Source organism: Dermacentor albipictus, unplaced genomic scaffold (genome assembly GCF_038994185.2).
Source record: "Dermacentor albipictus isolate Rhodes 1998 colony unplaced genomic scaffold, USDA_Dalb.pri_finalv2 scaffold_40, whole genome shotgun sequence".
NCBI classification, from domain to species: domain Eukaryota; kingdom Metazoa; phylum Arthropoda; class Arachnida; order Ixodida; family Ixodidae; genus Dermacentor; species Dermacentor albipictus.
In genome coordinates, this window is record NW_027225594.1 from 944,436 (window position 1) to 965,887 (window position 21,452).

General features: G+C 42.2%; 1 protein-coding gene across 1 annotated transcript; it reads right to left on the reverse strand.

Moving 5' to 3' along the window:
• On the reverse strand, positions 1–8,898 carry LOC139052859 (uncharacterized). Its single transcript, XM_070530007.1, has 7 exons — positions 8,767–8,898; positions 8,263–8,376; positions 7,513–7,580; positions 7,223–7,405; positions 5,412–5,505; positions 2,336–2,494; positions 1–15 (listed from the first exon to the last, which is right to left on the reverse strand). Exons 1-7 carry the CDS (start codon positions 8,896–8,898, stop codon positions 1–3), a joined length of 765 nt encoding a protein of 254 aa, XP_070386108.1.
• Positions 8,899–21,452: the final 12,554 nt, after the last annotated feature.

The following is a 21,452-nucleotide window of genomic DNA, read 5'->3' on the forward strand; positions in this document are numbered from 1 at the left end:
TTAGTTGATAATTAGCTGAAGGATAAGCAAGTGAAGGGAAAATGCCCTGTCAAACATGTGAACAGGTACATCACTTGTGCTAAGCAGGTTGGTTATGCCATTCCATTATCTTGTGGTAGAGTATGTGGGTCAAACGAAGCGATGGGTGAATGTTGGACTTAGAGAGCATGAGCTATCTCTTGAAAGGGTTGCGCCACTTCATCTCCCGGAGCATTGCAAGTCGTGCAGTTGTCGCCCCGAATTAAAAAAAAAATTGATTTTTAAACACATGAGCCAATTGACAAAGGAAATCACCAAGGCTTACAATATAAAGATTAGGTCAAAACACGCATCAGCGAACTGTCTATCTTCATGACAAGGAGCTGCATTACCTATGTCAATTTTGATTATGCGTCAGTTTGTGACAGTTGCCCCAATGCATCTCTGTATCTCGTGCATGTAATGGTTATCAACTGGCACCTACGTTATGTTAGACATATCTTCAATAAAATATCAGTTGAGAGTCAGCGCCGTGTCGTCATTTTATACCTTCTTTTGTCCTTGTCTCGAGTTGCACTGTAACGAACCTTACTATGAAGGTACCGTATTTACTCTAACCTAATGCGTTCTTTTTTTCCGATAAAACAAGTCTGAAAACCGCAAATGTGTCAGGATCGACTACGACCATAAATCTGCATTACCATAATGCCATCGGCATTTCAAAATGGTAGCCTCATACGCGCATAGAGCCTAGCTCGCGTAGCTTACTTCATGTGCTTAGTATGTGTGCTTAGTCCACCGTCTGCCTTCCCGTTTTCTGCATTTTTCTCTGTATGAGAATGGAAGTGCCGACTGTGAAAACACGCCGAGTTCATCACGATGCCATACTTAAAAGGAAAGTGATCATGTGTGTGGAGACAGAAATCAGGCTGCATCACGGCCGTTTGGAGTTCCCGAAACTTGCGTGCGGGACTGGCTTGCGCAAACAGGAGGTGTTCTACTCTAGCAGCTACTGCATATAGTGCAGCCGTGTGGCCCCTATTTTAAAAGCAATATGCGATGGAAACAGTCTATGCATCTAGGTGCACCACGCTCTGTCTTTGTTGCTTAGTTCACGCTGAAGTCAGAAGCCGCACAAAGGTAAATTTCCTCACTCCTACTACCGCACTTCTGCACTCCAGCATTTTGATGAAGTTTACGCAGTAATTGAGTGAGACGTGTTCATGTTTGTGTATGTACGCACATAAAACCATGCTTGTTAATTCAGTTAGTAAGCAAATGTTCAAAAGTTCATACAGCCGATAAAACTACTATCCTTACTTTTCATATAGGTGTCTACTAATTAGCTATAGATGCTTCGCCTTTCGGATGAAGCTGCAACCTTTTTTTATTTATCACAAGTTTAATGCATTGGAAGTAAATGTTTGTTTTACCAAATGAGAGAAAGTTCTGAAAGAACTTTCTCTGTATGAAAGAATGGGGTGCGGGGGTACTGTATAATTTTTTTTTTTTTGGTCACAGCAAACAGGTGTGCCTTACATTTGAGTGAGCATTAGAACCGAGTAAATATGGTACTCCAAATCAAGCAAGCTCAAAGATGACGTGATCTCTTACAGAGGCAAGGTAGTTTCACCTCAGCGAGACTCAGCTTGTCATGGCACTGATAACGATCTTGGTACAGCGCCAAAACACTTGTCGGGGGCACTTTAAGTGGCCAGTCCTGCAAAGCTCCGGCACTATGGTTTAACAAGGTTTCACTGTATATTCAAATTGCAATCCGAGAGCTATCATATCTGTAGGTTGTGTCCTTTAGGATTTTTCTACTTATTTTAGCTTGAGAAATACAGTTCAGTAAGTTCCTTGCGCCACATGGAGGGCCTGGGTATGGGAGGTTTGAAAATATTTTTGCCTAAACGACATCCAACGCCGACACTGGGTTTTCTCCGACACTTGCTCCTTAACGCTGTCACGTTGAAATAGAATAAAGCTGGGGAGAAGGCGTTCGGATAGTCAGAATGCAGGTCGAGGGAAGGGTCTCTGTGTGTCCTTAATTGGTTATGCATTAGGAAGAGCCTTTGCCTACTCAAAAGCAATGGCTGGGCACTTGCTATGCCATTTGACCATGAAGATATGAGCCAAAAAGTACAGACGGGGCTGCCTTTGAACATTTGTACTTGCTTATCTTGCAGTATCCACACAAATTAGCCTACGCAAAGAACTAACGAGAATTTTCTTATGCTTTTCTACAGCCATAAACCACATAAAATAACTGACAAAATACACATGATTATAAGTGCCTTCCTAAAGAAAGCTGCATGAAATGCTAAACAAAAGAAATATTTTAAATACAACTTACAAACAGACGGCACAACTTCTTGTTGGCTCCACTGGACGGGGGCACCTTTGTGCCTGTGTGGTGAGCTTTGCGCTTGATTGTCTCCATCTCCTCGGAAGGATGTTCCGTCTTTTTGCGCATGTTCTTGAATTTCGACCGAAGCCCCAGCACCCACGACTCCTGTAAATGATTTTTAATGAGAAGACAAAAGCCAGTTTAATATCACAAGTGCCAAAAGGGAACAAACTGAATGGCTACGTGGCAGACACACATCCATCAACTTTACCTAAAAGGGCGCTACAATGACCTGCTATTACTACTTGTAGGTAGGCATGAAGAAAAGGCAATTTGCTTCTACAATAAAAGGAAAATTATTCAATGCTGCCAGATGTCACTATGACTTGAAACAATTGGGCATACAACGTCAAGGAAGACAACCACAAAGTGTCGTGTAGTGTGCATTAAAATGTGTAAAGTTGCTTCTGTTCAGTGGACCAAAATATTCCTTGCATCAAATGAAGGGGGTGGGAGGCCCTTGTCTTAAAGCTGTGTCCTAAGCAGTTATCTCAAAATGGAAGGACAGAAATGCACTGCTAATGCTTTCCATTTGCACATAGCTTCACCAAGGTTCAGAAAGAAAAACAGCCATGCTGATGCCCCATCATGTAGCTGCATTTACGTTGGGCCAACCTACCGTTACCTCAATGATCTTTCTTGCAATGCACTGCAAGAGATGTGGTTGTCATCTCTTTGATAGCTGCATAATTCTTGGTTGAAGCAAGAATCAGATTTACTAAGGAGATTACTGAAGCATGGAACTGAAAAACTTGGTGAAATACTTCCCGAGACTGCCAACATGGAATACTTAAATTTTGTATGTCAAGTGTTTGCATTTTTTTTGTATTGCACACTGATATGCTCAGATTACACTGAGGTTGGCAGCGCATAGAGTAGTAACAGGACCGCAAGAATAAAATGTTGAAAGTATTGCATGCCCTTTTTCACGTCTGTGTCCAGTTCATGCTTCTTTAATCATTCATGATTCTTATCGGATCTGGTTTCTATGGCCAGGCAACTACTTTTGCAAGCAAGCTTTGAAAGGAACATTACCATGTTTCAAAGAATGACATCACATGTCCATGCTGCTCTAAGGGTGAATCAGCATCATGCAGACAATGCAGTAGTCCTAACAAAGCTACCATTTCAGATGTTTCTCCGAAAAACGAGGAAACCGAGCACACACAACACAATTTTGCGAACTCACTTTGTGTGGCCAAAAGGGGCAAAAAATTTGACATGGTCCGCAGTCTAAAGGCTAAACCCCATTGGCGCGATTTTGTGCGCGACAGCGACGAGCGATGGGTTCGCGCGACGGATGGGGCCGTCGCTTGAACAGATCGCTCGGTCTTGTCGCGCGATCGCTCGGTTTTGCAAATCTAGAATTCGTCGCTCGTCGCCCGGAAGTGCTATGCGCGACTAGCCAATAGCGCAAAGCCGGAACTGGATGTACATAACTCCAGTACTTCTGACTGTCGCACGGAACGAGCAAACGATTGAATTTTTATACATGCAAGGATAAGAACCTATTGCAAGACTTTCAGAAATATTTTATGCTGCTTTTTACAGTAAAATACATCAACTTAAGTTAATAAAGCATGCGTCACGCTAGTTTCGGCGCCTATATTGCTGCCCTCATACCGGCAACACTGGAAAGCCATCGCGCGAAGCGGTCGCTCGCTTGGAGCTTGACTTCTGGGCGACGAGCGAACGCGACAGCCATCTCCATCGCGTCGCTTGTCGCTGTCGCGTGCAAGATCGCTTGCATGGGGTTTATACTTAAAGTTTATGTCACTCTCTGTGATCAGTAATGGCACTGTTATTTTTAGTATCAGTATTGGACATTTCGGACTGAGTATTCTTCATGAGTAAATTATTAGAAAGCAGTCTCTTTTCACTGCTGAAGATTTCATTAAAGCTATGAGCATTACCAGCTAGATCACTAGGGGGACATTAAAAACAAACACTGTTAGTTTATACTGACAAAGTATTCATGAAAGCTGTAGTTTCATTCATTCTGTGACAATAGGTTTATTATTACAAGAAAATTAAGGTCACAGTTTCATTATATTTTGCAGCGAAATCCTTCCGCTGGTACATTGGTGAGACAGTGGAAGTTCTCAAAAAGTGCCATGTTCAATCTTTGGCTCCAATAAGACACAATGTAATCCATTTTTAATAACAAAGAATTAACTAGGACCTAGCAGATGCTACCAAATCCATGACACTGCGGCATCTGGTTTGTAGGAACTCAAAAGCCATTTTTCCCCCACCTTTTATGGGTTACCAAACTGCTTTCAGCAGTAAAAAAGACACTTTTAGTAGCGTAGAAGGCCAATTTACTAATAGGAAACAAATAATTTTTCTCTCTAGCATCCCTTTAAAGACATGATAGCAGGGCAATTGAAAAATCCACATTCGTACTCCAGAAGTCATTTTAATTTCTGATTAACTTTCAGGAAAACATTACCTGCTCAACGGTTTAAATTACCATGGGGTAGTCTAGTTCTGTATTTTTTAACGAACTTCCATATTTACTAAAAACTTTTTGGCTGAGCAGTGAGTTATGGATGATGCACTGTTATTGTTGTCTCTTCGTCAGAGGCAAAGCTTTTTCTTTTACAAGACTTCATGGCCTTAAAGAAGCAATAATGATGATGTTAGGTCAGGACCACAACGAGGATCTCTCAAGATTCTAATACAAAATTTCTTGTGAAGTTTGTGGGTAGATATGTTGTCATGAAACAGCACAACTACCTCAGGTAGCTGAACTGCAAGCTTGACCTTCTAAGCGGGCATGACACAGCATTAGACACTGTTGTTAAACCTCCCACGCCATTTTTTCTAGTAACATTCCAATAGTAACCTTCCAAAGTCGCAGTAAATTGAAGGTAGCAATTTTAGGAGTGCAGATAATTATAAAACCCATCATTCACTACTGGCACATTATAGCTATACTATGAAAACAAACAGACCTACATTATGTACAACATAAAATGAAGAGCACTAAGTATTACACAGAAAGATAAAGACAAATCACCATTCCGCTCTGGTCCTCAATGTCATCCTTCAAGTGAGGATACCTTGTCAGTAGCCTCTCTACTGCAGTCCGGTAAAGAAGCTTACTGGGCAGCCTATACGGGAATAAATGAATAGTCATGGCATTACCAAGATAATAATGCGTCCAATATATTATCAAAAAGTGCATAAAAGTTCTCTACTGTATTCAAAAAGATATCCGCAGAGCCTTCAATGAATAACTGTTACCCTCTAATACGAATGAAACAGGTCTATAGATAGTACAGATAACATAACTGGAAGTTAAATAGTAAACACATCATCGCAAAAGCTGAGATAACAAGCTTTGCTTATGCACGAATTGAAATGGAAGCCTTGAAACACATACCAAAATGCACAATTTACCAAAGGGCATCAATTCTTTATTTAAGCGGCCCCTGAACATGCTGCCATTTTAAATGAACAAGCACAGCTAATAAATCGTGCTCACGTGTGTCTGCAAAGCATTACAGTCGAAAAGGGCAAAAATTTAGACCAAACGCTGCGCACACTCCCTCTCAAAACGCTCTGCTCCCAGCCGGAGAGACAAAGTCGCACATACAAATGCCTGTTCGTAAAACGCATTACTAGCTACACCACTCATCATGACACAAGACTTTGGTTAATAATCCAATGTGGAAGGTGCACTGAACTGTAATTGTGCCACGCAACGACGAAGAGAAGTAAAATAATTATGCACATCCCACACACTGTGGGAATTGATGTAACCAAAGCTTTCTATGCTATTTGCATCGATTGATGATCATTGGTGAACTTTACGGTGAATATGCAGTTTCTGTAATGCTTTTGCGGGGGGGGGTGATGGATAATTACAGCAATCTAGAAGGTATTGCGACGACGCTCAGGCAGCTGCAGAGGGAAATGCTGCCACACGATGACAAGTCCCAAACGAGTTTCTCACATCAACCTTTCCTTTCTGCCACGCTCATGTCATGGCAAGAGTTAGTGGGACAGATACCCAGTACCTCCACCAAGTTTGTCACGTAATGACACTTGAGGATGTGCAGACTGCTCAGACTGCACTACAGTATGGCATGAATACCCCCATCCCCAGTCTCTACTTCCTTTCTTTCAGCACCCGCATCCTGCAGAGCGTGTCCCAGTCGTAACTTCTTAGTGCTGGCTCGTGACACCTTGTGGCAATGTACATGCTTCGAACCACCCTCTGACGCAGCATGCAAGGCTGCAACAGCAGCATCAGCAGCGGAAAATTCGGAGGAAGAGGCAATAAAAGCTTTACTTTAAAGAACAGGCAGCAGTGCTCAAAGCATGAACATGACAGGGTCCCTCTGCTCCGGTATCGGAGGAGCCAGGAAAGAAACACTGCCCGTGGATGCTAGTCAGGCAGAAGGAGAGGCAGTATTAAGGCAGTGTCTGCCTTAACACTGATGTTCACCCCCTGGTGGCATGGTAACAGGATGCTGAATTACTCCTATTTTGTTCAATAATGATATTAAAGTTATTTTGTTAAAATGCTCCCTGGATGTTTTACAACTCCCTGTGAAGAAACAAAATTTGAAATGGGGACATGATGAGGGTGCCTTTAAATTGACACCAAGGATAAAATTGTGATGCCACCATAAGTAAAATTTTCGCATCATAATAGGCAAGACACATGCACTCACGGTACGGTATGCATCATACATAAATGTACCATGAACTCACTAAATGGCACTAAAAAATTTGAAGCTCACACCAATGCTACATTCAGCAATGACGCCAACTAAAATATGCATGCAATAATGACAGAATCCACATAAAAGCACTGCTTACCACACTATCTTCACACAGGCTTGAAAGAGCCTGTCAATGACTGCTCTCCTAACTCGGCCGTTTATGGGCACTTTCCGCTCCAATATTTCCTCATATGGGGCAAATGAGGGCAGAATGAAGTAAAGATAATCGTTCTTATTCTGCAGTGGCACAGCCTCTGCCACTGTCTCCAGTCCCGAGGTGCTGGCACAAAAGAAAAGTATATATATTAATTTGCAGCATTAAAAATCACAACAAACAGTAATAAGCTACATAGGCTTGGTATTTAATCATGACACGGGCATTTTTACCTGGGAGTGCTGCTGTCACTGCGTGGGCTGGCACCCGCATCTATACTCGCCACAGCAGGTCTTGCACTCTGCAGGACCAAGAGGCATGCTTATAGAATACATGGCTATAATTTCACTTAAGCAGAAACTTTTCACTATAACAGTGGGGGAAATGGGATTCAGTTTACTCGCCACACATAATATAAATACCAATTGTTTCCTAATGTTCACGCCGATAAAACGGTAACACCTGTATGAGTTGCAGCTCTGTTTATCTGTGTCCAAAAGTTATGTGCACACTTGGGAGCATGTGCTGGCATGGTCACACTTAGCGTGAACATATATACATTGCTTTTTGGTTCACCTTGAAGAAGAAATCATAAGTTCTAAGCGAGGGAAGGCTGAAAGAAGCAGCCCGTTAGATTTTGTTCCTCAAGCCCAACCATGTTGTGGAAGCGAGCCACTGTGAATCCTGACGCATGCATGTTCAGGTTAAGTGTGAGAGTAGCAGGATATGTGCTCAGACGAATTATTCTTCTTATATTGTGTGCTGCCAATCTACATCAGCTCTACTTTTAGGAGCATGCTGTATATGAGCCCTGCATTTGCTATGCACCTGGTCTGGTAAGCTGCTAAATAAACAAAAAATAATGATAGAATCTATTCGTATCTTTTAATGCGACTGTCTACTTTAGCGGTGGGTTTTCTTCGGAAGCGGGAGAGAATCGGTTTTACTTTTCCACACACAGAAGTGCCAGACAAATTACTCACGTCGTCCGATTGCAGCACCAGCTTTCTCGCCACCTTCAATTTGCCCTTGTGCTGAACAAGGGCATCTTTTTCCATGTCGATGAAATCTTCGAGGATTTCATCGTAAATCTGGATCTAAAACCGATTACAAACAGAATGAACATAAATAATCTGCACGGTGGTCACAAACACAAAGACCTCGCATAGCCCTAGTTGCAGTAAGACTAATACAAAAAAAGCGTTTTCCCACGACGCCAGTGCTAACGGAACACACATGACTGTACTCGGATTACATTATTAGAAACATTTTTTTTTTTTTAAGAACGCGTGAGCACCCCTAGACAGAACCCAAGGCTTGACGGCGAACAAAAACAGCTTACTGCACTGTTCAAGCACGACACCAACCACACAACGCTGTCTCGTTCCTTCATAGGTACTTCAAATATATCGTTTTTGTTTTTTTGTAATACTCCTTGGAAAGAGTCGAAATCTTTGCAAGCATTAAAAAGTTTACACGGCACTTACCAAGGTGCTGTCTGTAACGCTAGTTATTGCAGACAAAGCTGCAACAACTTCATCGTAGTTGCCAGTTCGTAAGATCATCTTCTTACGTTCTCCCGACTCCAGAATCGCGAGGCACACAATATCTTCAGCCATCGTTCAGCCGGTATGGCAAGGCACGTGTGTCGGTACTCACTGAAAAATGCCGCCACACACTGCGCGATAGCAACGATAGCAACGCGAGAACTCGAGTGTGCGAGACGGGATGAGAGCAACGAGAACGATCACAGTCGCAACGCACGTTAAATTGAGACATACATCTTTCAAGTTGTTCAAACATCCATGCCAATATGAGAAATTAGTAGCTGAGTGCGTCATTAATGGACAAGTAGAAAAAAAGTTTTACTGTTCTGTATTACAAGATTCTTTAGTTTTAAGCTTATAATTTTTCCCCTAGATGGCAGTGCAATACGTAAGGTCTTTTTTTTTTCAACATAGGTAGGACATTTTGCAGTATAATAGCAAGGGCTTGGTGGCGCAACCCACAACCCCGTTCCAAAGGGGACGCTCATAACATCCCTCCACTTATCTTACTACTGTACACATTTGTTTCAGAGAGTAGTGTCACAGAGCGTCATCGTAGGTTTTGTCTTGTTTTTAGCAGCCAGTGGGGCTGTACTACACAGCTTCATTTCACGGTGCGCCCTTTCTTCAAGACGATTCGCTCCACACAACACTACGATTACCACCTCCAAGGCTTACAAACACCCAAGTGTCTGCCTTGCCAGAGCGTGCTCACTTGAGCCGAAAATGGTGGAGCCACATCATCTGCTGCGCTCGTAGACGTCAAGGTAAGACGTATCCCTTTTCGAGTAAAGGTCATTAGTTAACATTTATCTGTATTAATAGACGTGCCAGCGTGGGCCTCAGTTAGGTAGTACGTTGTAATGTTACCGCCCATGGCGGCCGACTGCTATGCCCTAAAGGTTGTGTAGTTAGAGCGTATGTCATCAGTACGTCCAACAAGACGGCAATGCTGTGCGCGCTGTGCTGTCGCAGGATCGTCGCTCCGTTTAGAGAGAGAATAAACTTTATTGAAGATTGGTACGGCAGTTTTCCTTCGCGGCGAGATGGGGGAAAAGGGGATTAACCCCAGTCCCGACCCAGCCGCCGTCGTTCCGCCGAGGCAAAAACTTATACATAACGTGCATACACAGAAAAAAGCGCCCCGCGTCTTCTACAACACAGTCAGGACATTGCCTATATATACGCTCGTGCGGCACCTATTAAGACTGCCTTTTAATGGATCATATCGCTCGCTTACCAGGCTTGTTTGACAGCATTGAAAGCTCGGTCAGCTGAGAGGGTGGCTAGGCAAGCGTCAGTATTCCTGGAAGTATAAAAGCCCGACCCTATGCTGTCATTTCTTCTAGTATCAGTTCTAGTTCTAGATTGCTTGCCACTATAATCTATTGCTTGTAAAAATGCTTGATTATTGGCGGTAAATTTTCACCCCTTCCCTAATGCAGTTGCATGCCATGAACATATAACAAATCAATAAAGTAATCCATATCAATGGCGTACTGGCTATTGCTTTTAAAGTGAAGTAACAATATTCATTGTATCACTTATTTTCCTGTACATTTGTATTCCAGATGGAGCATCGAAATATCTTCAAGTGCAACCGATGTCACCAAAGGGCATATTCTTTGGCGAACCTGTTTCGCCACTTTTGTGCTTGGCATAGTACAGAAACCAATTGGAACTGCAATTTGGAAAGCTGTGCCAAGACGTACCGAATCTACAGCTCGTTTCGAAAACATGTTGCCCGGCACCACAGTCATTTGTTTCTTGCCAAAACAAGTGAAGACCAGGTGGTGGTGCCAGTAACCGACAACATTGATGACACAGTGAACGAGTTATCCAGTGACCCCTCTGACGAGGAGCCTCAACAAGCATGTAGCCCCGGTGTTGCTCATGACCTTAGTGACCAGTGTGCCAGGCAGCTTAGCTCTCTCTTGCTTAAGTGGCAAGAAGGCCGACAGTTGCCAGAGAGCACAGTTAACGAAATCGCAAATGATGTCATAAATTTCGCTACTGAGTATAAAGCCACTTTGCAGTCAGTTGACATGGAAAAATTCAAACATCTCAGGACTAAGTTGGGTAGAGAAAACGATTGGAAAAGTATCTTTAGATTCGTTTCACCTCAGACCATCCATCTTTCAAATCAAGGTTACAGTGAGTGCTTTGAATACATCCCGCTCTTGGAAACCCTGAGTGCTGTAGCAGCAGTGCGCAATCTTTTTGAGGAAACTGAAGAACCCAGTTCAACTTTGCTGCGGGACACATGTGAAGGCACATATTTTAAACAGCATAGCATATTCAAAAATGCAAGCACTCAGAAGCTGTTGGCTCTCCAGCTCTATTTTGATGAATTTGAGCTTTGCAACCCCTTGGGGAGCAAGCGAGGAAAGCACAAAGTTCTGGCTGGATATTTGACAATCCTGAACTTGCCACCAAAGTCCCGATCGAAACTGGATGATAAATACCTTGTTCTCCTAGCTAAAACATCCACTGTATCAAAGTTCACTCTGCACGAAGTTCTTCATCCACTTGTTAATGACATCCGTGAACTTGAAACAAATGGTATCAACCTTAATGGAGCAATTATTAAAGGGTCACTATTGCTTGTGAGTGGTGACAATTTGTCAAGCCACCAGCTTGGTGGTTTCCGTGAATGCTTCTCGTCCGGCCGCATTTGCCGCTTTTGCATGGCTTCGAAAGGAGAGATCAATGAAAAGTGGCATGAAAGAGACTTCACAATCAGAACAAGGCAAATGCATGCACGTCATGTTGAGCTAACAAAGCAGGATCCAAGTCTTTCCAATGCATATGGTATCACGGGTGAAAGCTGTCTGAGTTCACTTCACTCGTTCGATGTAACCAAAGGCTTGCCACCAGATGTAATGCATGATCTATTTGAAGGCGTCATTCCATTTGTCATGAAGTATGTTGTTAGACACTTGATCTCAAATCGTGTTTTCACACTAGATCAGTTGAATAACAGTCTTGCTACATTTGCTTTTCAAGGAGCAGATAAAAAGTCCAGGATACCCCCTTTGTCACGCCAGGCAATATTTGGAACCTCCGTCATAAAAGGCTCCGCAGCTGAGAAGCTCTGTTTCTTTCGTTTTTTTTCTCTTCTTGTCGGTGACATTGTCCAAAAGGGGAATTCTGCTTATGAGGTGTACCTCATGTTGCGCAGCGTAGTAGACATAATTCTTGCACCACAAGTGAGCCGCAGTGCAGCTGCGTATTTGAAAGTTCTGATAGAGGATTTCTATGATGCATTTAGAGAAACATTTCCAGATGTAAACATAATTCCGAAAATGCACTACTTAATCCACTACCCGAGGCTTCTACTTATGTATGGCCCCCTTTCTAAATTGTCATGCATGCGTTTCGAAGCTAAGCATCAATTTTTTAAATCGCTTGCTAAGAGAATTCGCAACTTCAAGAACATATGTTCAACACTAAGTCGCCGGCATCAGATGCACTTGATGTATGCCTTAGCTCAGTCCCAAGATATATATGTCACTGTAGGGAGCAAGAGCATTGACCCAAGCTCACTACCTGATCTCTTAAATGATAGGTTTCAGGAGCTGGGACTGCTTACTAGAAACATGCACTCTGTAGCTTCAGTTAGCGTCTCTGAAAGGGAAGTGAATGTGGGCTGCGTGCTGCCTATATTTATACCAAATGATGGCCTCCCACACTTTGCTGAAGTAACACTGATTGCAATGTGTGGCTCAGAGTTGTTTGTTCTTGCAAGATTTCTCAACACAAAATACTTTGATAACCACATTCATGCCTTTATTGTAGAACGGACGAGTCACAGTATTGTAACTGAGAGCATTGCACACTATGGAGAGTTTTTTGACCTCTTGTACATATACAAACACAGAAACCATTGCTGTGTCAGTCCTCGTTTTGCCTTCTTCGTTGACTCAGATGACTAACATACTGTATATATTAATAATATCCAAACTGACTTTCATTAAGGATAAGCACCAAGTCCTTGCGTCTGCTCCAAAACTGAAGGGATTTAAATATTCAATCGGCAAAGATTTTTCACTGGCTACACGACAGGCAAAGAAAATACTGATAAACTTTGCTAAAGCACAAAAGAAAACATTTAATCTCGATTGGCAGGATGCGCATGTATGGCAAAACTTATATACTCGACTGTGTCAGGAAAGCTGTTGTTTTATCGGAAAGACAGCTAGCAACTAAGGCATGTGCATGAAAGCACCACCAAAAGCCCACACCACCTCTGGTGCCTCCTTTTCTGATATCATTTACTAACATTTGAAGCGTAATGCCCAAGCACATCACTATCTGCTTTTTACTAGAAGACAATGATTCAGATATTCTTGTGCTCACAGAAACTTGGGTGTACCCTGCAATCGAAGTAATGAGATTCTTGCTGATAGTGAACACTGTAACATACTGTATAATGCATAGATCGCATCAACAAAACAACGGCAAAAAGCAACGGTGTCCTTGGTGTAAAAAATATGCTCACTTCGTAGATGCTAAATCTTGATAAGTATGTCTGCAGCAATGAAATAGCCTCGTTACATATTGAACACCCCCTTTTCCCGTCATGCAACCTACATAACCACTTCAGCTTCACACGCATCTTTGGTAACACGAACGCTTTTAAGCCATCCGCACGTGCAATGATCTTCCCGACCATATCGCCTCTGATAACCTGTATACATTCTGTCACAAGCTTGAGGTGAATTTTTTCCAATAGTGCTGTATCATGGATTAGTCGTTAAGTTCATAATTTGTTTTTGTAATGTGTTGCATTTTCTTCACTTGCACCCAAATGCTCTTTTAGTGCTTACTTTGCAAAAATATCTTATGTTGCATTTTTTTTTCTTTTTCACTTGCGTCGGAATCTTTTGCATTGCAATTTACTTTGTTGTGTTACGTTTCAATGCTAACTTGCTCAGTAACCCTGTTCCTTACTAGTTTGTACTTTCATTGTAATAACTAAACCCCCTTACTCAATGCACTTTGGGCCTGTGAGTTATTTTAAATTAATGACATACTGTATACATAGTGTCAAACCCTGTATTTCTCATGTTTTCATCTTTATTACCATCCTCCCTATGTCTTGCTTACTTGTAATAAATTTTCTTCTGTGCGTGTCATTATCATGCGAGGCAGTTCATTGCCTGCAGCGGTTAGAAATGTGCAACTGCATTGGCTGAGCCATTTAGCGCCACCTTCCTTTTTAAACACTCCTTTCATTTTCTGTGTGAACACAGCTTTGTTTTTCAGTTGTCTAGATATGCAGGTCAAGCTCAGCCAAAAAAAGGGACCAATGTCTTCACATATCTCCAAAAACAAGGTGGGAAAGGAATTTCGCAGTAATTTGGAGGCTGACCAAGATGCACAAAAGAGTATTATTGGGGCACCATGAGTGACCACATGCCCTACCAGCCTGACGTGTTTGTATTTAACGATTGAAAAAAAAAACCCTAGTAAATAGTCCTTTCAAGGAGCAGGAACTGTAATACAAGTTTGCTGAGCAAGTAACTCTAGTACAAGAAAAATATTCCAGAAAGGAAGGTGCGGGGAAACTATGAAGGTTAAGAATGTATCACGTTTTTCTGACTCTAAGTCGCTTTTCTTTTTCTATAATTTGCGTCGATGCATCTTGTGCAATGGTAATATGCGCAAGGAATGTCGCTGAAGCCTGCTTTTTTACAAGGGGACGTCTTCATCAGGGCAACAGCTGCTTTACAGCGGCCTGACTGATATATTCATATATATGCATGAAACTATTATGCATGCTGGCATGTCCAAAAGGAGCATTTCTTTTCCTCGAGCACACTGTGGCAGAAGTACTGTCGGTGACATGTCTACAAGGTCTCAAATGTTAATCGGAAGCAGACGACCGTGACCTAGCGATGCCACCTGTTGAAGCAGCTGAACTTTCTGACAGCATTGGCGGATGAGGCCTCCGACGGCTTCGATTGAAATGCAGTAATAAAATGTTTGTTGTATGCACCTAAATAGAGTTTTTGTGGATTGTAAAAAAATTTGTGTACAAAAAATTTACTGCCCTAAAATGGGCAAATACTGCATTTTGAGGTGAGTGTATGAGTGTGCACAGTTGCGTTTCATCATGTCGACTGAGTTAAAATAGGTGCGTCTTATACAGTGTTATGAATTATATTTTTTTCTAAACTCGTGAGAATGGGGCGGTATGCTACTTGAAGTCCAGGAAATGCAGTAGTCCACGATTCAAATCCATCGAGCTCATAAGCCATCATGAAAACATTCATGGGTCACTGCATCATTTACTGGGTACAATGACATTTCTAGCTGGGTGCAGGCATAATCCTTAGTGCAGGTTACAGGCATCTCAAGCAGTTCTGTTGTGCCAAGCAGGCTTGTCTGGGAGCTGAATGTGTAGAATTGATTTTCACCATAGAATGTGCCCACTACATGGGTGTGTTGTGGCTGCACAGAGGATTGGTCACATTTTTTTTTTCATTTGGATGTCAATTGCTCACAAAAAGTGTATAATTGTGTGTAGAGAAGTATGTTCAAGTGTAGACAGATGTTCAAAGCTTCCTGTGTGTGATTTCACCTTGAGTGTCACTGCAATAAAAACTAAGATGACTGTCGTCCATGTTGTGGTTGAATTTTTAGTGCACTTTATTAACCCATTATGAATGAGGCATACTGCCACGCATGGCAAAAAGGTGTAACATTGGCACAACACAGAAGTCTGCACTACTGTGTACCAGAAAAGGTTCAACCTATTCTTTTTTTTTTGTATTTCTGTGGTCAGCTCAATACAAAGTGTCGTATTACTGCACTTTTGAAATAAAAACCTTTTCCAGCTCGCTAGACACTTATATTTGACAAGCAGCAGCACTAGCTAGATGGGGGCGAAGAAAGTACGATTGCAACGCACGAGCTGGCTCTCAACTACACGTTTATTCAAAGAAAACAAGTGTAAACAATGCTGACTACATATCTATGGAAAAGCTTGCGTGGCATGTAAGCATGCTTCGAAAGTGTATTCTGGACTAAAATCCTGTGATGAAGCATAGATAGCAAAAGTTTGAGGCATACCACATGCTTTCAAGAAGGCTAGGCATAAGTGCTTGTGAAATCATTTACAAGTTTGTTTCTGCAGACTAGTTAACACTTCGCAAGTTATATGTGACAGTAGCGAAGGGTATGGGCAGACTTGTTCATAACATGCTACAAGTTATGAAATAATCTTGTAATCATTCCCTTTTGTGTACCAGCAATTATGTACAGAAGTTTTATGTTACATATGTTAACAGGCAAGTTAAGTAATTCTGTTACATACTGAATTACATTTTTGGTGACTTTTCCTTATGCAAACACTAAATAGTCATTGGTGGTAGAATGCCTTGTGAGAGCATGCCTTTTCATTTGGAAGCTTCACTTCAGGAGTTAGCATCTAGAATGAAGTAATTAGCTATTTAACTCAAAGATTACATGGTAGGATTATTTTATGCATTAGATTGTTTTTTTTTAACAATGACTTGGCTCAAACTACTGCTTTTGCAACTGCCTAGCATAAGAAGGGATGAGTGGAGAGGTTAGCTCATTTTTTCATTCGTTCACATATCCACTGCAACACGTCTGAACACCATGGATTCCTGCACTGAGAACAGAAGGGGTGCAAAAAAAACTAAATTTTTTCGGCACACTTCTAAATGAATGTTTCTTTATAAAGCTTTGTTGAGACTAGCAAGAGACTCTACTAAAGTATGTTCAACAAAGCAAAATATATAGAGACAGTTGTCTCTGCTCTCGATATCAGAACTTTTAACTTGTAATGTTGGGCTGCTTTCACATAATTTATCCCTGCAGAGAAAGATTGGAAGGAACTGTTAAAATTTCATGTGACAGTATTTAACTGATGCTCCTCAATTGTTTATATTTCGTCAAAAGAACTTCGCATTCTTTTCCTGAAACTAAAATAAACCAACCAAGCTGACCTTACATATGATTGTATGGCCAGGTAGCGCTTTTCCTGTTTTGACCTGTCCTTTGTCTTCACTGCGCTGTGTATTCTGCTTAACGATGAATTACATAGCAACATGCCTAAACCTATTCAGTTGAGAGAGATTCTTGGGTATTTCTTTTCTTCTACTTTGGTAAAAGAATACGTTGAGGCAGATCGCAGCTATAGATATGTAAGTTGGAGGCTAAGTATGATGAAAGCAAACACACACCCTGGGGTGTTTAGGGTTGCATCATACATGGAAGCAAGGGAGGCTGTAGCAACACTTCCTAAACTCCAGGCCCTGTGGAAGCATTTAACGGTTATGATGTGCAAGACTTAAGCTTTGCCAAACATCTTTATTTTTTCTGTATTCTATCATCAGGAACTTCAAGTAAAAAACAATGCTCAAAAATTTATACTTTTTAATGTAACGGTCAGTTACTTTTTCAAACCTTTATAGCTTATAGTGTTAATTAGTTCCTTAATAGTTGTAAATAAATGTGTTCCTTTCTATTATTAGCAACAAGCACAAGTCTGTGTAAGAGTGATGCTTTCAAGTCGCAACCAAATGCTCATGTCAACGTTGGCAGTCTAAAGTAAAAACATGGGAATCTTACTCAAAAACTTTAAACGTACTTAGTGTCCCTTTGGTGTGTTGCGGTCATTTAGATCACAGAAAACTAACGCTTGCCAAAAACATGGAAAGAACATGTGGGTGATTCATTTGGAAAATGTACAAATGTGGAAAGTTAAAGCACTCATTCATATCTTCCTTCATTCCTTCTTTTTAAAATTTTTTTTATCTACATCACACATTTGTTTGGGTGAGCATCAGTAATCCTATTAGCCTCCGGCCTCCTTCGCTTCAGGGTGTGTATGTGTGGTTTAGAGAAGCGTGGGTTAGCAAATTCAGCACACTTAGAGAAAACCTTACATGGTGCCTTTTCACTGTCCTTATATTGACGGTGACAAAAATGTCTCACTACACGAGTAAAGGTTATACACTAACAGTATTCAGAACAAACAAACACGTCAGGGCTGCTGCTGAAATTAAAAGTTAGATAATGCTCAAATGCATAACCTGGGTGCATGCGTGAATGGCTTGTAAATGTATTTGCGCGTAAATAACTGGACCACGAATCTCTATTGCAAAAACCAGGGTCTTCCAGTGTGAAACCAGCGCGTTTTTGGCACTGGATCGCACTGCATGGGTACGCTGGGTCACACTGTTAGAGACGCTGGTTCCACTGCCATGACGCTGGGGCGCACTGGTTTTTGCTACAGGCGCTGGTTCTCGCTGCAGTTTGCTGGTTCGCACTAGAAACTGTGCTGGTTGTGTGTTTGCCGCGCTGGTTCCAGTACGCAAGGACGAGCGCTGTGGAATATTAAATGCTTTAAACAATTTCATCGCTTGATACCAGTCTCTTGTCCCAAATAACGCTATATCTTGGTGCCATAAACTCTATTTCGTGTTGCAACTTAATTGGAATAAAGGTGCGTGAGCTGCCCTATTTATTCATGCACATTTGACACTGAAGATAATTTTCGTTTTTTGCATTTTCCCTTTTGACTGGGCGGATAGCCAAATTCTTGAACGAAACCACGCAAACGCAAAGGGCGCCGCGTCTTTTAGTAGTTCGCACGTAACATCTGACTGGGAGTTGTAGCCGTTGTCGCAGTGTTGTGGAGAAGTCGTTCAAACGCGCCCGAACGGGCCCCGAGTTTGAAGCCTACCGCTGATTCATAATGTCGCACCGATAACAAAGCTGAGGCGATTCGTACGCTTCCACATTCCCTATTGTACTAAAAAAAAATTCTCAGGCTCAAAGACACACATCTTAGCTTTCGCCAGCTACCCGCGCCGAGATCGGTCCCCACCGAAGCTTAGGCTTAGCGTATCCGCCGAGTCCGTCTGCGCGCTATCGGCACGTCTGGGCTCAGGAATCAAGAAGTCTAACAAGGATAAATCACTTTATATTTCAGCTATCGCATCGGTGTTCTTAATTAAACATTTTTTTTTCATGTTTACAGTGCCAGCACAAGAAGCGATGAGCGCCGATGTGATGCGTCATAAGCACAGGCATATGTTATGTCGCCGAAGGCTCCCAGAACTAGCCTGAAGTGTTGACTGAAAGACATCACTGAACTAAGAAAACGTTGCATATCGATCGCGTGAAGAACGAGAAACGGCTATCGAAATCGGCAGTAACAGCCCATACAGCGTTCAGGGTTAATTTAGTACTTTTTTCGAAGTTAAAATACCAATTGCAAGTGAAAATCGATGTTCTGGCACTTCCGAGCATGCTACTGAATACGGACAGCAAAATTTTTTTTGTGGTACACGCATGAGTTTTATTTGCTGGGCCATAGCGCACTTCCCATGTCTGTGCGAGACATATATCTCTGTGAATCTAGAACTGCTTCTTGATCTTGACATCTCAAATGCAGTGGCGTAGCAACGGCGGGGGGGAGGTGTAATATACGGCTGAAGACACCAGGAAGTTGTTGAGATCCTCGACTACAAACGGGGGGGGGGGGGAATGGGTGACAGAAGACCCATGGGCCCCAGGTGCCAGACGACTTAGCTACGCCACTGGTCAAATTATCCGTTGATGTTAATTGGCTGGCGTGGTGTATTTTTAATTTTTTTTACTTATTGCTTGATTTTGGTACATAGCTTTTCGCAAGCGACAACAATCACCATAACGAAAACCAAAGTATAATACACATTTCTGAGGGAGCACGTATTTAACCAGCATCGTGCTGGCTCAGTCTAATCAAAATTCGCGCAAATCCACCAACTGCTCTACTCTTGGGAGCCACTGAAGTGGCTCCTCTGTCGCTTTATGGAGAGCGATAAACCAGTGCATCTGTTCCCTGAAATACATTTGTGCAGGCCGCGCATCTTCATCAACATGGTATCCTGCCATTCTCGTGCGCCAAATACAGCTGGAGGCCCAAGAGCATAATTAGATCAAAAGGCACCCCATCCTCATTATCTATGCTTAAGTAACGAATACCATATGGGTCTAGTAGAATTTCTTTAGTGTCCTCTGCAATACATCCCAGAAAAACACGCCTTCCCAACAGCTTAAAAACACATGATCTATTTTCTCAGGCTGTTTGCAAATCAAACAGTGTGTTCCCCACGGTAAAACTACTTCCTTCCACTCCAAAAACTTCTTAACTGGTAATGTTCCAGTGTGTACTTTAAAAAAGAAGGATTTTGTTCCTCGCAGGATCTGCATTTTCTTCACTCTCTTTAAAACATCGCTGCTTGGGCCTCCACTGTACAAGGACCTGTACAATGGCACTGGCAAAAGAATGCCGCACAAAGCACATTCCAGTTTCTTTTTGTTTACACCATACAGGTAATCATTCGAGAAGTGCACTGACACTAAATTTGACACTAGATACGGCTTCTTTGTGAAAACCTCGAATACCTCCCGAAAACTCTTAGGTTGAAACCACATACTCTGGCAGCCGTCTACTCAGCCTTATTTGGCATACTGTGCACAAGAAAGGGTCAGTTGACAACCTAAAGAACAAAAACTGGTTTACCAGCTGCCGTACAAAGAGGTGGCCCAATCCCAGCCCCCCCGTCTTTTACCCGCCGGAACAAGTTGGTCCGGCTACAGCGCTCCCGTTCCAACGCCCAGACAAAGATGGCAAAAATCCTGTGTGGCTAGTGGTAAAGTACCGGGCTTGCGAACTCTGGTCCGACGTTCGAATCCTGTTCGGAGCATTTTAATTTTTAAACATTTTTATCATTGCACTAAAACGTTCTCTGTTGCTTTCTGTATTCAGAAAAACACACACACGCACACACACACACACACACACACACACATATATATATATATATATATTGGAACTCCGGATTATGGGCGCAGTGCCACGAGCACGGCACTGGGCCCATAATCCGGAGTTGCACTGGGTACTGGGTTTTGCAATAGGGATGTAACGTGAGGTGGTACTTTCAGTCTCTCAGAGAAAAAGGATGACATAAATATGTATATTACGATGACAGCACATAGTGATGCTGCTAAGAAACGGGAAGGACACATAAAAGCGGGTGCCTGCCGGGTCCTTTATTCATAATCGATACTGCAAACTGCCATAGCAAAATAAAGTGAAATAACGACTGCTGCCATTGTTATCACTGTCACCGAGAAAATCCTCCGTGACACTCTTCAAGTTTATTGGACAAACAGCAGTTCAGAAATGCCTGCAACAGAATCGAACACGTACTACAAGGAATGTTCCTGATTGCGCAGTGCCTCATATAGTGCGACTTTGAATACCGTGATGGATTGACCCACCTGAACAACAGTGCCGATTATCTTTTTCAAGATTGCGATTAATACACCGTAACCACACTGATGAAGTACTAACAGTCTTCTAAATCAGGAAAGGAAAGACGGCACAAACTGCAATGTGACAACTTCCAGCTCGCCACTGTTACGCGAGGTGAATGCAGCACGCACACAGAGCAACTACGGCGTGTCGGTAGAAAAACAAAGCAAAAAATAAATGTGTTACATTCATGTAATGAACTCTTAATATAATGCGAGGTGTGTTCTGAGGCCAGAAATGTCGAAAAATGGAGAAACAAAGAAGATGGTGTGGGGGGACTTGT

What these genes read in the sequence shown, in the direction of transcription:
- LOC139052859 (XM_070530007.1), bottom strand. Translation starts at nt 8,898, where the DNA reads ATGGCTGAAGATATTGTGTGCCTCGCGATTCTGGAGTCGGGAGAACGT. An exon ending in GCGTTACAGACAGCACCTTG is followed by an intron (nt 8,377 to 8,766) that starts GTAAGTGCCGTG and finishes AATCGGTTTTAG; the next exon opens with ATCCAGATTTACGATGAAAT. An exon ending in TTGAGGACCAGAGCGGAATG is followed by an intron (nt 2,495 to 5,411) that starts GTGATTTGTCTT and finishes AATCATTTACAG; the next exon opens with GAGTCGTGGGTGCTGGGGCT.